The sequence below is a fragment of the Phyllosticta capitalensis genome (assembly GCF_038381095.1).
Source record: "Phyllosticta capitalensis strain CBS 128856 chromosome Unknown BKA78scaffold_8, whole genome shotgun sequence".
Classification (NCBI taxonomy): Eukaryota; Fungi; Ascomycota; class Dothideomycetes; order Botryosphaeriales; family Phyllostictaceae; genus Phyllosticta; species Phyllosticta capitalensis.
In genome coordinates, this window is record NW_027117446.1 from 856,752 (window position 1) to 873,420 (window position 16,669).

Sequence of the window (16,669 nt, forward strand, 5' to 3'; positions counted from 1 at the left end):
TTATTACTTTTATTACTATTTTAGCTTATATTAATTAGTTTAATAATTTATTTATTAATTTTCTTAACCTATATACTTAAGATAAGTATAACTCTATACCTATAACCTTTACTATAGTAACTAGGGATAGCCTAGTAGAGGGAAGAGGGCTTAGCTAAGGGCTAGAGAATATAAGAAGAGAAGTAGAATAGGTTATTAGAGTAGGTATAGGAGTAGGTACTAGTAAGACTATAGCTAGTACTACTAATATTAGTACTAATATATCCTTATTAGGAAATACTAGATCTAGAAATATAGGTAATAATTATATACTACTCTTAGGTTTAGGTATAGATATGAGGTACTAGTAGTAGGGAGTGTAAAACTAGGTTATCTAGGTAGTTAGTAGCTAGATACTAATACTAAATAGTAGTAGGCTCTTTACTAATAATATTACCTCTTCTTTCCAAGCCTCCTTTAAGTATATATACTATATATATTATTAGCCTAAAGATTAGTACTATAAACTTGTCCTCTAGTATGTTTCTATAGTTATTACCTTAGGAATTTAGAACTCAGTAGAGTACTAGTGAAATAATTAGCTAGTATTAAAGATCTAGTTAAAGGATTAGTACTAAGGCTGTGATATTTAGTAGCTTATAGTAATAATAAGATATATTAAATCCTTTACTAGAGGCTTCGCGCTAATCTATAGTATTACTAACCTTAATTAGTTCTACTAATAGTATTAGTTAATGAGTGATAATATGGTATCTAATAGGAGGCTAGATATATATTAATAAGAATAGTAGTTTTTAGATACCTTAAGTACCCTACTATATAACACCTTACTAGGAAAAGACTATAAGGACAAGTATAGTACTCCTAATATATAGTAGTTTTAGGGCTATATTAAGAAGCTTATCTACTAGGGATGCTAGAGGGCTAATTACTATAACTAGGTACCTAAGATTATATATATAGTATACTACTATATAGAAGAGATATAAGCTATTATAAATCTAGAGCTAGCTAGCTAGAGATTAATTACTACTAACCTATTTATAATATACCGCGATTATATAAGTAGTATCTTTTTAATAGATCCTACCTCTATTCCCTCTTAATCCTTATCTACTATAGGTAGTGGATAATTATCTAGAAAGAATTAGTCTCTAAAGTTAGATAACATACTAGTAGAAGATCTAGCTAAGGATCTAGCTAAACTTAGGATTAACTCTATTACTAAGGCTAGTAAATTTATAAAGGGGCTAGTTAATAGCTTAAAGTATACCTAAATTATTTTAGATAGAGACCTATAAATATAAGTTATCTAGATAGTACTTCTAGCTAAGAGGAAGAAGTTAATCCTACTAGTACCTCCTAATATAGTAGGGCTATATATAGAAGTATATAATTGATACCCTTATCTATATTAGCTACTATTATAGAGGCTTCTTTAATAAGTACCTAGTCCTACCTAGATATACTAGTAGTAGCTATAGGCTACTACCCTACTAATTTTTAACCTAAACTCTTTTAATTATAGAAATATGTAAAACTAATTATGGGAATACTTATGTTAGGGCTATAGTAGCTTAGATTATATATAGACTAAGTAGGGGTGCCTATATATAAAGCTATTCTATAATACTAATATTCTAAAGATTAAGGGTGGAAAAGTATATAATATAGGTACTAACTACTTAGTAAACCTTCTACTAAGAGATAAATAGCCTTCTATTTAATAGTATCTTAAAGGGTAGTAGCTTATTAATAAGGATAGTACTCTAAGGCTATAGAAGGTGTGTAGTAGGAAGACTATATAGTTAGCTTAGAATCTAATTTCTAACCCTAGGGTTAAGAGTTAGCTAGTAAGTTAGTATATCCTTAGTAAGGATAACTCTTAGAATTATCTATAGGTTTAATTTAACTAAATAAATAAATACTTTAACGCTAACCCTCTAGGCTAGTTTAAGGACTTAGGAGTATATATCTACTACTTATAGCTAGTAGATAAATAATTAATAATACTATAGTACTATATAATTTACTAGTATAATAAGAAATCCACTATTAGTATAGTCTCCTATAAGTAACTTTTACTATAGGGAAATAAGCTACACGCGACGCAAGGTGAATAAAGAAAGGTAATAAAGTATATTTATAAAGTTAAACCTTTACTAGGTAGAAGAGGCTATAAGATACTCTATGCTATTATTTAAGATAATATAGTTAATAAGTAGGTTAAGAATAAAGCCTAATAAGCTAAAGAAGAAGAGAAGAGAAAGAAGGTAAAAGGGAAGTAAGTAGAAGTTAAGACTAATAATAATAAGGATATACTAGGGTATACTCTACTACTACCTACTCCTTAGTATCTAGATAAGGTTAGATGACCTATTACTAGCCTAGTAGATATAAATATTAAAGAACCTATAATATTAGCTAAGCCTAGTATCCTACTACCCTTACCTATATACTCTATAAAGAGAAAGGATGTTAAGGGTAATGCTAATATTAAAGAGATCCCTTAATATAAACCTAAGGTTATATACTTAGATATAGGTAAGAAGTATAGAAAGGTAGAGGTAGTGCCTAATAGGGCCCCCCCTAAAAAGTACTATATTAAGACTATTATCTTTAGTAACCTATTCTATTATAACTGAAAAGACCTTAGCCTAAATAGTTAGTAATATTATAATATATTTAGTAAAGATACTAGAGCTAGAATAAAGAATATCCTTAGTGTCTATAATAATATAAAGAAGCTATTTTAAATAGTAGTTAGCCTAGAGATTACTACTAAGATTTATAATAAGTTCTATACTAATCCTTCTAGTTTAAGGTAAGAAGTGGACCCTAAAACTAATTTAGATTATACCTTAGCTACTTTATATATAGAGCTAGTTAATAATATTAAAGGCTTCTAATTTAATAATACTTACTACCCTATAAATATTAAGTAGTATAACCTTAGTAAGTATAAGTATATTAATAGTTTTCTATACTACTAGTTTAACTTCTTAAAGATGCTATATATAAAATATCTAAATATTATAATAGATAATATAGCCTCTAGTCTTACTAATACTAGGATATATAATCTATTATAGAGCTTTATTAGGTATACCCTAGAAGGAAAGCCTAAGTAGTCTATAGAGTAGACTAAGTTTAGTATCTAAGGTATATATACTACTCTTAAGTTCTATAAGGATAGTATAAGACTACTACTCTAACCTAGATCTACCCTAATTATAGCTTAAGAGATAGTTGACCTATAAGAGTAGTAAGGTATACTTATCTACTATATTAAGTCACCTTTTATACTAGTAATAGTTAAGGGCTTTTCTACTTAAGTACTAGTTAACTTAGGAGCTAATATTAATAGCCTATCTAAGGAGCTTACTACTAAGTATAGCCTACCTATAGAAGATATTCTAACTACATAGGAAGGTTTTAATGTGATAGTAAGCTTTATAAATAACTAGAGAGTTAAGATAAAGTGATAGATACTATAGCTATTAGTTGAGGTTAGTAACTAGTCTTAGAGAGTACTATTCCTAGTATATAAGTAGTTAGCTATTCCTCTTATTTTAGGTATATTATAGATAATAATTTCTAGAGCTTCTCTAAATACCCTACTAAATAGGATTATTAGCCTTAGTTTAACTAGCCCTATTAATCTATCTAGGTATATCGAGGTAGTGACTTACTAGGCTTTCCTATTTACTACTAGAGTTAAGGATATATACTACTATGTTAGTCCTATTAGTTTCTAATAAGAGGGAAATTAGTAGGTATAGTATAAGCTAGGCCTACTTCTATACTAATAATAGGGCTATCTCCTTCTAGTGTTTCTTAGGTTTTAGTTGATTAACTTAGTAATAAAAGAAGGCCTATATTAGTACAGCCACTAAAATCTCCTAAAAATATTAACTTAGTATTAGGTTAGGATTAAGAGTTTATAGGGTTTTATACTATTATACTCTAAGGAGTTATTTAATATAGAGTTTCTTAAAGCTTTACTTTTCTAGATTACCTTAAAGGGGTTGCCTTATAGAATCTAAGTTAGAATAGTATATATAAATAAAAAGGTATAAAGAAAGAACCTATAGATAAGGCTATGCTATAGGAAGAATTATCTAATATAAAAGAAGGGTAGAGAGAGATTAAAGAAGAGAATATAAAAAGAGATACTAAGTTCTATTAGTATAAGTATAGTATAGGGTGATATGATTATATTCTTAAGCTAAGAATAGTATAATTTTACCTAGGGACTAGGCTTAACTATAATAGGATAAGTAAACTAATTATTAGAGCTAACCTATAGCTAAGAGAGCAAGAACTTCTAATTTATATACTAATAAATAGGGAGGGCGCCTTTACCTATAGCCTTAAAGAGATAGAAAGATATAAGAAGATAGTTATATTAGGATTCCTAATTTATACTATATTATATAAGGCCTTTAGGACTAATAGTATATATATTACTAAGTTAAAATATCCTTATGTGTATATAGCTTTAAGAGAGATAGTTAAGTGTAGGCTTATAGAGTATTATTTAGGCTAGTATATAAATCTATAGATACTAGTCCTAAAGAAGAGACTAGATAAGTATTATTAGATTAATAATATTTAAGAACTAAATTTAGTTACTATTAGGGATAGTAGTACTCCTAGGCCTATAGATAATTTTATAGAGTAGTTTACTAGGATCCTACTCCTAACTATAGCTAACCTATACTTAGGATTTAATTAGTTTGAATATAATAAGGCCTACTATAACCTTATAGGTTTTTATATACTATAGGGTTTCTTCTATAAGATAACTTTACTCTAAGGTATATATAATTCTCTAGGTTATTTTATATAAGCTATATAATATATTCTCTTTAACCTATTTAATATTCTTAATTTATTCCTAGATGATATCTACTATAGTAGGTAATAATTAACCTATAGTAATAAAGAATCTAAGCTATTAGGAGTGTGCTAATATATCCTAGAGTATATTTTAAATATAGAGCGTATATTATAGATGCTTAAGCTTATAGGTCTTACTATTTTAGATAAAAAGACTACCTTTGCTATATCTAAGGTTAAGATTATTAGGTTCTATATAGGTGCTTTTAGTTACCTACCTTTAAGGTTAAAGATTTAGAAGATTATTAATTAGGATATGTCTCTAAACCTAAAGGTACTATAAGGATTCCTTAGGATAACTACCTACTTCTAGTATTAGGTTAAAGATTATTCAATTATTGCTACCCTATTATATAAGCTTATAAAGAAAAATGTACCCTTTATCTAGACTAAGGAGTGTGTGAAGGCTATTAATAGTCTGAAGTATACTATTACTACTACTCCTATACTTATCTCTATCTACTATACTAATACTATATATAGTAATATTATTATAGCTATTAATAGCTATAATAAAGGCTGGGGAGCAGTGCTTATATAGGAGGTTAATAGAGTAAAGAAGCTAGTAAGGTATAAGAGTAGAATATAGGTAAGGATAGAGAAGGTATATAATTTAGGGAAGTAAGAATACTATATACTAGTCTATACTATTATATAATTCTAGCCCTAGCTCTATAGTTAGTACTTTATTATAGAGGCTAACTATAATAACCTAGTTAGATAGCTAAGGTAGAAGATACATACTATAATAGGTAGTATAATAGATTAGTAGATTAGATAGCTTTATATATAGGATTTTAAGATAAAGTATATACCTAGTATAAAGAATAGCATAGCTAACATACTTTTAAGAAGAGAAAATTTTAAAGGTATAATAGAGAAAGAATTAGAGAGAGAAGTAAAGGTAGTAGATAATAAGATTAATAGCTAGCTTAGAGCTATAGTTACCTATTTTACCTATAGTAAGCTAGATAGTTAGTATCCTAACTTCTAACCCTAGGGTTAGGAGTCCTCTACCCTACTAGGTAATTACTATAGATTAGCTATAGCTAACTTAGTACCTAGCTTCTATATATTCTCTACCTACTCTAGTAACTAGCCCTATCTAAATAGTTCTAAGGAAAAGCTTAGTAATTAAGTACTATAGGCAAGGCACTACTCCCCCTATCACTATAAGAATTACTAAGCCGATATTACTAGCCCTATAAGGATAAAGACTTACATATATAGTAGGTAAAAGTTAGTAACTTACCTTATTCTCCTATAATTTCACCCTTCTAAAGCTTAATACTAATACTATATCTGCTTACTATCCTTTCAACCCTAGCACCCCGTATATAAGTAGCATTCTAGTATAAAGTTAGGAGCGTTCTTCCTATAATAAAGCTAATATTTATTTATTTATTTATTTAGTTTAAGAGACAAGAGTTTCCTCTATGTATATTGTGCTATAAAAATTATAGGTTATAACCTTAAGTTTTCATAGAACTACTAACTTTTATAGGTTGACCTATAAAAATATAGGTTCTCCATTGTGGATGTGTTTTCAATAATTATAAAGTGAGATAATTTAGGCTAAACCCTTATAGTAAGAAGTATAAATGAGTATAAAAGTGGGAACTAAAAAGCACTAATAAAGGAAATATAAGGGGTAGAAAATTTGGGAAGAATTTACTAAATTTTCTATTATTCTAGGGACTCCTAGTTAATATGCTACTTTTTAGTAGCAATATTAGTTTCTCTTATATAAGCTAGGGTAGCTTAAACTTTTTCAGAATTTTTATAAATATTTTTATAGGTTAAATCCGCGTTTATAGCTTCTTTAAGCCTTTTTCTTTATTCTTTGTAATCCTTATAACTTAGTAGTAAGTAGAAAGGAGTCTCTTTAGGAGTACTACACCTATATGTACTATTATTGACCTTTTTAGTATAGTATAGGTATAATTTAAAATACCTATAACCTATCTTTAGCTAATAATAGGCTAATACTAATTCCCTAGGAGTCCTATTTAGTATCCTAAGTTTATAGTAAGGTTTAGGAGTAAATAACCTTAAGTAAGACTTAGGAGATATAGGTTTAGCTAATGCCTTACCTATAATCTTCTCCTATTCTATACTTATTAGGGATTTAACTTCTATACCTAATATAGTAAAGGAGGTAGGGTATTCCCTAGTCTTAGCTAGACTAGTAGCCTCCTTAGCTAAATTATTAGCAAGTTTATTACTATATATTCTAGTATAGCTAGGAACCTATTCTAATAAGATAGTAGCGCCCTTATCTACAGCTATTTTAGCTATATTTATAGCCTAAATTTGCTAAGACTAGCCTGGGTTATTAGAAGGTTTTATAATATAGTATATTACAGCCTAATTATCCGCGTATATATAGTATTTCTAGCCTTATTTTGCGTTTCTACCTATATATTTAAATACCCTTATAATACCCTCTAATTCCCTATTATAGACTAGGTTAGAAAAACCTATATTTAGGCTTTCTAACTTATAGTCTTCCTAGTTTTTAGGGATAATAGTAAGGCCTACTCCTATACCTTTACCTCTAGTTATACTAGAGGCATCTATATATAGAGAGGTGGTATTATTAGACTTTCTAGCCTTAATAAGGTCTAGATATTCCTTCTTAGTATCTTCTTTAGGTAAAGGACTAATTCTATACTAAAATAGAATATTCCTAGCCTAGGGAGGAAAATATAGGTAGGATATAGGTTCTAGAGGTCCCCTACTCCCTATATTATCAAGAATTCTCTCTAGCTAGGTGGATTTCCTATTTTTAAAAATAGATTCTTGCTTAGTCCTTCCTAATTTAATTAAAATAGGGTGGTTTTCTAGTAGTTTTAAGGCCCTAAGTGTGTATTTTTTTATACTAGTACTTAGCTAGGCCTTAGTAGGTAGGATACCTACTTTAATTTCTATTACCCTAATAGGACTAGTCTTAAAAACCCCTAGTATCTTATATAGAGCCTTATTTTATAAGGCTTCTAAGGGTTTAAAAAGATAGTCTATTGCTCTAGGCTTATACTATAGCTAGGAGCTATAATCTATTATACTAGTAATATAAGCTATATATAGCTAGTGTATAGTATGTGGACCTATCCCTAGCTCTATAGTAGTAAGCCTATAGAGCCTATAGAGGGTAAATCTAGCCTTTAATACTAAGGTATTAATATGGTGTTTATACTTTAGTTTATTATTAAAGTAGATACCTAGCTATTGGACTATCTCTTTAGGTTTTACTATAGTAGAATTAGGTAGTTCTATACTATAGTTCTTTACCTTTTTATTACTAGAAAAGTAGATAAGCTCTATCTTAGTAAGATTAAAGCTAATACCTATTCTAGCCCTATATTTATATAGGTTTCTAGCCTCTCTCTCTAATATTTTAGTATTTTTCTTTACACTAGTAGATAATATAGTTAGACTAATATTATCTATATAGGAGAGAAAGGTAATAGCCTAGGATAGGAATAGTTTAGAGATATAAATTAGAAATAGAATAGGTGATATAGGACTGCCTTATAGAATTCTAGTCTCTATAGGCCTAAACTCTTCTATTTATCCATTAAAGGAGAGATATAATAGCCTATCTTTTAAGAAAGAATCTACCTAGCTAATTAGGCTTATAGGTAGTCCCTTATTCTTTAATAAAGATAGGAGCTAGTTCTTGCTGATATAGTTAAAAGCACCTTTTATATCTAGAAATAATATAGAGGTTATCCTATTAGATAGCTTATTCTCTTCTACTATATTAGATAATAGTAGTATAGTATCTATAGTAGACTTTTTAAGATAACCTCCTATTTAACTAGGGTGTAGTAGTTTAGTTATCTTTTCTACTAAGAATCTAAGCCTTTTAGCTATTATTCTTTTATTAATTTTACTAAGGTAATTTAATAAAGATATTACCCTATAAGCTTTAGGACTAGTATAGTCTAGCTTACTAGGTTTCTTTAAAATTACGCCTATAGCTTATCTCTAGCACCTAGGGTGATAACTACTATTAAATAGTAGGCTAAAAACCCTATAGAATATATTAGGGCAGGCCTTATAGGTAGCTATAATAATATCTTAGTTTATAGTATTAGGACCTAGTATTTTCCCTTTTATTTATATAGAGCAAGCTAATTTAAGTTCCTTAAAGTCTAATTCTAGCTAATCCCACCTATTATTAGGCATGTAATTGTGCTTTATAGGTAGGGGAGCTTTAGGGAGCTTAGGGAATAGGATATCCCTAAATATAGAATATTTTTCTTTGAAAGAATTGGCTAATACCCCTAATCTACCTTTTTGTCCTTAGTATAGTCCATAGCCTTTAAATATAGACTTTATATTATTCTTAGTAAGAAACTCTTACTAATACTCCCTTTTAGTATTTTTTATAGCTTAAAAATAGGTATTTCTTGCTACTAGGCAGGCTCTTATACTTATAGGATCTAAGTATAAGACTTGGCTTTATTTTATAGTTTTATACTTATTTCTTAATCTAGTAAGGTTGTCATTCCACTATAGCTTAGAAATAAGCTTAGTAGAGAGTTTAGGTATACTAGAATTAGCTACTAGAGTAATTAAATTACTTAGCTTAGTAGCTATATTATCTAGTCCCTCCTAAAGGATAGAACTACTTTAATCTAGTAACTCTATTAGATTAACCTCTCTACTAAGGTGTAATAAATTAGTAGGAGATAGTATCTTACTTTCTCCTACTAAATTATTAAATATAGTATGGAACTTGTTCCAGTCCACCTTATTAAGGTTAAATCTTTCTATATAGGTGGGGTTTATTACTTAATCTGAATCTAAGTTTTTAACTAAAAAGAATATACTATAATAGTTAGAACCTATATCTTTTAAGGTCTACTAGTCTAGTATTTTTTCTTAGATATTTTCTATAGTAAAGGTAAGGTCTAATATAGATTCTCTTACTAGGTTAGGCCTATAGAAAGTACCCTCACCTATAGTATTTATCAGAGTTAATCTATTAGATTCTAACTAATCTACTAACCTTTCTAAATTAGGGGATTTAGGGTTATAGGGATCCTACTAAGGGTAGTAGGAATTAAAGTCCCTAAGTACTATAGTAGGAGAGTCTATTTAAATTTTATTATAGATCTCTCTAACTATTGTTTCTTAATTATTTAATTAACCTTTCTAGTTATATATATTTAAGACTCTTAGTAGAAAGCTAAGGCCTATAATATTAATGACTAGTAGGTTAGGGTCTTTAATAATATCCTCCCTAGGATTAATTTTAAGAGCTAGTAACTATCTCTTATATATTAATACTCTAGGGTAAACTATAGGATTTTCTAATACTAGGAGAATTGAACTAAAGGAAGCGTAATTAATAGACTATAAGTTTAGGTAATTTTAGGTATTATTACTATTAATTAGATATGGCTCTTATATAAATATAAGGTTAATATCTAGATTAATAGCTATTTCTAAGGCGCTTTTAGTAGCTAAGTAGCTCTTATTAAGATTTATTTATAATACCTTTAATTCCCTAATACCTATTAGGTGCTATATTTAATTTCTAGGAATTTAGGATATTTTTTATAGCTAGCCTTATAGGCATTACTATAATTTATATATTTAGGACTTAAATAGCTATATTTTTATTCTTTTTTATAACTAGTAGTCCCATAATAGTATTAAGGGGTAGGGTAGTAGTTAGAGTACACCCTATATACTAGTTCCCTTTTATACCTATTTTCTAGGTATCTAAATTATTAGTAGTTCTTATACCTATAAGTTTTAGGTATAATAACTAATTTTTTAGTCCTAAGGCTTAATCCTACTATATTAAGCTTAGAGGATAGAGCTTTCTTAAATTCTTCTTCTATTATAAAGGATACAACTAGGGAGCTATTTTCCTAGGTTTCCCTTTTTATAGTAGAAGTAAGCTAAAAGGGGGTACCTATAGTATTTAAACTATTATAGGTCTTGATCTCCTTATAGATTAGGGCTAGGCCTTTCTCTATATTAAATTCCTTAATAGGAATCCTATAGATAACTACCTTATACTAAGATTTATCCTTTTAGGCCTTAGTAATAGGTAGGATTTTTTCCTATAATTCCTTCTTTTCTAGTAGAAAATTGGAATTATATTTATTAGTTATAGTTAATATAATTAACTTTTTAGTCTAGGACTTAGTAATAAGGGATATAACTAGGCTAGTATACCCCTTATCTATAAATATAGAATTAAATTTATCCCTTATATCCCTTACTATAGGGGTCCTAAAAGTTGTAGCTAATAGTGTTAGGACTAGATACTTCTATTAGGATATTAGTAGAATTTTTCTAGTTTAATTTAGAGAACCTATAAAATTAGCCTTATTACTATATTTTACTATATTTTTGTTTTTCTTGGCTACTAATTAGAAATCTCTAGGTTTTTTTATATTAGTATCTTAGGTTAGACTAGCCTAACTAGTAGTATTTTTCTTATTTTAATTAGATATCTACTAGGGGGGTAAGGAATTTTTAAATTAGGAGGTAGGTTGTATTACTTTTACTAAAGAGATACTTTATAGCCTACTTTACTTTATAAGGTTTCCTACCTTATTTCTAAGGGTTTTAACTATATTTTTAAGGTCTAGTATAGATCTAGATAATATTAATCCTATAGTTTAAATTATGCCTTTTTCTAGGAACTCCTAGAAGAGTCCTAGAAAATTAAGAATTTAGGTCTACTAGGTAGTAGAAACTATATCTACTACCTTAATAAGTAGGGACCTAGCCTAAAGAAGGTAGTCCTAGCTAGTCTAGTCCTAGCTAGTTCAATTATTAAGCTTTTACTTAGCTCCTAGTCTATACTTAGGTCTACTAAATAGCCTTTTAGTCCTAGCTTAGTATTAAAAATTTTTAGATATAAGTTTAGGAGTAGTAGCTATAAAACTACTATTCTTAGCTTAGTTTTTAATTAGAATTAGCTAAGTTTAAATAGTATTAACTTATTTAAGCTTAGCTTCTATTAGTTCTCCTACCCTAATATTAGGGGGTGGATTAGGGGGTGTTTTAGGCATTTTTTCCTAGCTCTTTCTATAAAGGGTAGAAAAATTAGGGGGAAAAATTAGAAAAGACTTATATAGACTATAAAGAAAATACTAGCTTTTATTTTATATAAACTAAGCTATAAATAAACTATAGTATTACTTGCTAGGAGCTAGCTACTTAGAGAACTAGTAAAGTAGGTAGTTTTTATTTTATTTTCTAATTTTTAGAGGGTTTTTTAGGTTTTTTAGGGGTAGGATAGTAATATAAAAAATATCTAACTATACTATTAGATTTATTATACCTAGATAAATAAAATAGTATTTTTTACATCCTAATTAGATAAGGTTTAAGAGATATTATATAATATAAGGTTAGATTAAGGTATAGCTTATATAGCTCTACTTATATAATAGGGGCTTTATAGAAAGCTATAGAAACTTATTTTACCTTTTTCTACCTTAATTCCTAATATTTTTCTATAATATAAGTATTAGATCTAGTAGAACTAATACTTCTAGTTTAAATAAACTTAGTCTTATGTTAATTAGATAGATATTAGTAGAGTTATAGGGGGTATAAAGGTTATACCCCTTTCCTCCCTACTTTAACCCCTTATAGCACAATAGCGCGTACTATAATCAAGGTAAAAGTTAGTAGGATAGGTATATTAACCTTACTAAGTTATATAGTACTAGTCTTGGCAAGAAAATCGGTGGTTAAAAAAGTTAGTTAATGAATTTTTATGCCTCTAGTAATAATATACTTAAGCTAATACTATAGCTAGCTATAGAACCCTAATAGATATCTTTTTAGGCTAAACATCCTAAAACACTTAGTGTTTTAGAAATAAAGCTTAATTTCTAAGAGGTCTATATAAAGTGCCTCTTTTCTTCTTTTTCCTTTCTCTTTCCCTCTTTACCTACTTTATTCTCTCTAATACTAGCCTAGGTTAGCTTTATTATTAGATATAGCTACTCTCTAAATATTATTTAGCTAACTACTACTAGTACAGCCCTATCCTCTAGGTATTATGCGATACAACGGACATAATCTAGATGATGGGGTCTGTGATCCTCTCCCACGCCGGGCGCTCTTCCGCTCTCGAACCTCTCAGAAAACGCGAATTAGCATCGAACATTATGAGGTTGACCGCGGTGGTCATTCCTACATCTACGCGCCCTGCCACGAGCAACGTTTCGGTCGCGGCGCTGTCGCATTCCACTACAAGTCCGTCCTGATCTCCGTTGACGGCGCTTGTCGAAGGAACGGCCAACCCGACGCGGTCGCAAGTTGGGCTGTCTTCTTCTCTGCTTCGTCCCCCCACAATGAGGCGCACTTGTTGCCCGACACAGCGACTCCGACGAGCCAGCGCGCCGAACTCACGAGCGGCATCAAGGCACTCAAAGCAGTGAAGCGCTTGATCAGACCCGGAGAGGAGCTGGAGGGCATAGAGCAGGTTGTCGTAAAGGTTGATTCCGAGTACCTCGTGCGAGGCGCTACCGAATGGATTCACAAATGGAAGAGCAACGGTTGGACGGGCTCGACAGGCCGCCTAATCGTCCACCGTAGCCTCTTCCAAAGCCTGGACGATCACATCAGAGATCTCGAACAGGAAGGTATCGTGGTCCTATTCTGGCTTGTGCCGCGAGAGCAAAACCAACGTGCCGACGAGCTTGCAAACCTTGCCCTTGACAATTACGAGTCTCTTTAGGGTAAGACATGCAAAAGCTCTCGCCCAAGACCAGTCTGAACGGGACGCAGTAAATGATTATATCAGCCCATGCATCCGCCTCTTGCTCGTGTTGTCTTTTTTGTCTGTGTTTGCTGCAAAAAAAAAAAAAAAATAAAAACGAAAAAAGAAACCCGCAAAAAACGTCATCTCTGTATTGGTGGAGGTTTCATTAGTGCTTTAAAGACTCTGTTCCGAATCATGATTCAAAGTACTTAAAAGCAAAAAAGAAAAAAAAGAGAAAAAAAAGGGAAGGAGTTAAGGCGTTTGGGGTTGCTTTTTGGCTGGCAAATCTGCACCTCCCCGCGGTGTCAGCTGGAAACAGGCCTCGTCTTGAAAGAAGACGTCGCCTGGCTAACGCAGAGGTGTTGCATGTTTCTTCTTTTCGTCTGACGCGATTTTCTGGGCGATGAGATTGTATTTGGCAGGATGTTTGGTGGTGGGGCCGGCGTCGCTGAAAGGGTTCTGCATTCGGTACTGAGGATATCGTAAAAACCACTGTCGTTTTAGAGATGAGCCCTTTGATTCGGTATCCGGCACTACAAGATTCAGCGATGACTGTCGTTTCAGGCATGGCCAAAAGAAAATAAATTGTCGCTCGTTGAAAACTGGTATCGACCCAAGTCCCGTTCCAAATCCATGTGTTGTGCAGAACGCCCGATTGCACCGCAACGCCCCAAACCAAGCAAGCCCATTGATAACCACGGCTTCTGCGCCTACATGGTGTCCCAAAAGTATTTTGCGTAAAAGAAGCGCGAGAACTTGGGATCAATATTGACAACGTGAACGTCTCCCTTTGCGGCGTTGCGGATGACTGCTTTGTTGTAATTGCCTGTAGTGGGATCGGCCTCGACGTCGATGCCGAGAGAGCGGTAGGCCCTCAATTTGAGCCTGTATAGCGCAGTCAGTAAATTGACACTCACGATGAGCCATGCATCAACGCACACTACAGCATCTTCTTCTGCAAGGTCGACCTTGCGCTCGCCACCCTCAACACCCTGTGCTTCGACATCTTCCAGTTCGCCCTTGAGTCTTTCCAGCTCCTGGCTGAGCCTTTCCTCCTCTATCTCCAGGTCATTGACCTGTTTTGCGACCCGAAACTTCTCCGTGTCAAGTCGCAAAATTTCCGAGGCATGTTCGCCGGGGTTGTGCTGGGCCGCGGCAAGATTTTGCTGCGACTGGAGCGCAGAGAGCTTGCGCGAGAGTGCTTGCAGCGTTGTTTGCTGGTCTTGGAGGTGATGTTGTCGAAAAGCGCTGAGATGGAACTGCGATGTGGTGATTCGCGAAAGGGCGGAGCGGTCGGGCGCAATGTTGAAGTTGGATGCGCATTGATGGATGAGCTGGAACTTGGTGAGATTGTGCAAGCAGATAACCTGCGGGCGCAAAGACTTACAGTTGCAGGATCTTCGTCAAGAAGCATTTTGGCGACGGTGTAGTCGAAGGCTTTGTCGATGCGATGGAGGGTCAGGCAGTGTTGCTGTGGCCGGCTTTGGTCTGTTGACGTTTTGTCATTTTGGGTGTTAGCGCGCCTGTGGCACGTGCGAAGGCGGTGAAAGCGCCCCGGTACGTCACGAAGCAGGGAACATCCGGAGCAACCTATCCCACGTCCTCCTCCGCATCTCTCACAACAACAAAAACCTCTTCTTACGCTGCCTTATTCAATTACGAGTTGCCGTCCAACCCAGCCGACAGGACGAAGATCGAGCATAGTGTGTTAGCCGCCGAACCATGTCGCCATCGCTGCCCTGTAAGCCTTTGGCCACCCCGCAAGAGCCAGCCGCAGGTTTCGAGCAACGCGCTAACAAACGACAGATGCTGCCGATGCGGAGAGGTGAGGGATTTCGAGACCCGACTTTTGCCTGGGAACATGTTGTCGCTGACATGCCTGCCATCAAGTCCCCTCAAACCGGAGGAGCTCCAAGTGCTCCGCGCTCAATATGAGAAGGAGGGCGACTACGTCGGCATACAGACCAAGTTCAACTACGCTTGGGTATGGCGCGTTCCAGCTTGATCTGGGCAAGTCACCGCAACCAGAGACCTTACTGACCCTCACCAGGGATTGATAAAGTCGACTCAACGCTCCGAGCAGCAAGAGGGCGTTCGTCTGCTCTCAGAGATCTTCCGCAACAGCCCCGAACGCCGCCGAGAATGCCTGTATTATCTTGCTTTGGGAAACTATAAACTGGGAAACTATGCCGAAGCCCGCCGCTACAATGACCTGCTACTTGACTTGGAGCCGGCCAACCTCCAAGCCGGTAGCCTCAAAAGCTTGATCGATGATCGAGTGGCAAAGGAAGGTCTGATGGGTGTTGCGATAGTCAGTGGAATTGCTGTTGCAGCTGGCGTAGTAGGAAGCCTGCTCATCAGGGGTGCAAGGAAGAGGTGAGGGTCCAGTAGCATTCCGGTAGTGCAAAGAAGCTCTCGCGCCACACATCCTGTGATCTTTTGAAGTGCCAAACAAGGCAGTCAGTCTCGTAGCTGGTGGATTGTACATAATATACTGAGGGTTGCTGGGCCCCCATGCTTTGATAGCAGGCCATGTTTCGGTAGGATGTGAAAGGCGCGGGGTGGGTAGAGGTGGGTTGGACAATTTCTTGGACAAGATGAAGCGTTTCATGGTGTCCTGATTGATTCTCAAAAAGAACAGTATTTGGCTGTGAGTCAAAGGCCTTGTTAGCTGCTCTCGATACCACTATTGTTTTTAGAAGCACCTAGACCACAGCAACAGCAGTGTGAGGTCATGACGCCCGGCAGGGTTGCTAGCTAGCTCCAGTCATGACTCGTGCCGTCTCGGCAAAGCGTAAATGCCCGCGGAGCACCTCTTGTTGGTTTGTCACCAACTGTTGGTCTTTCAACAACCCTCTCTCTTCATTCTATCTTCTGCGCGCCTGCGCTTCTTCTTCTCCTTCACTCCCACAGCTCTGCATTGACCGACTTTGTTCTCGCCACTGCTTGATTCTTGCGACAGCAGCTCGCGTTTTCCACGACCCCGCCTTGGCACCGGCGCATGACGTGAACACGGTC

The 16,669-nt window shown here is 33.9% G+C and overlaps 3 protein-coding genes across 3 annotated transcripts; 2 read left to right on the plus strand and 1 right to left on the minus strand.

Moving 5' to 3' along the window:
* Positions 1-12,946: 12,946 nt before the first annotated feature.
* BKA78DRAFT_345525 (ribonuclease H-like domain-containing protein) lies at positions 12,947-13,718 on the plus strand (the record flags this gene model as incomplete). The annotated part of the gene is made up of 1 exon (XM_066890493.1): positions 12,947-13,718. The coding sequence occupies one exon, from the start codon at positions 12,947-12,949 to the stop codon at positions 13,625-13,627; it is 681 nt and encodes a 226-aa protein (XP_066741870.1). The 3' UTR covers positions 13,628-13,718.
* A 431-nt stretch (positions 13,719-14,149) lies between these two features.
* Positions 14,150-15,126, minus strand: BKA78DRAFT_320262 (kinetochore protein-like protein spc24). Its single transcript, XM_066888935.1, has 3 exons — positions 15,039-15,126; positions 14,591-14,985; positions 14,150-14,536 (listed from the first exon to the last, which is right to left on the minus strand). Exons 1-3 carry the CDS (start codon positions 15,063-15,065, stop codon positions 14,362-14,364), a joined length of 597 nt encoding a protein of 198 aa, XP_066741871.1. The 5' UTR covers positions 15,066-15,126; the 3' UTR covers positions 14,150-14,361.
* A 121-nt stretch (positions 15,127-15,247) lies between these two features.
* Positions 15,248-16,432, plus strand: BKA78DRAFT_320264 (uncharacterized protein). Its single transcript, XM_066888936.1, has 4 exons — positions 15,248-15,392; positions 15,458-15,476; positions 15,542-15,635; positions 15,702-16,432. The coding sequence occupies exons 1-4, from the start codon at positions 15,374-15,376 to the stop codon at positions 16,029-16,031; spliced, it is 462 nt and encodes a 153-aa protein (XP_066741872.1). The 5' UTR covers positions 15,248-15,373; the 3' UTR covers positions 16,032-16,432.
* The last annotated feature ends 237 nt before the right edge of the window (positions 16,433-16,669 follow it).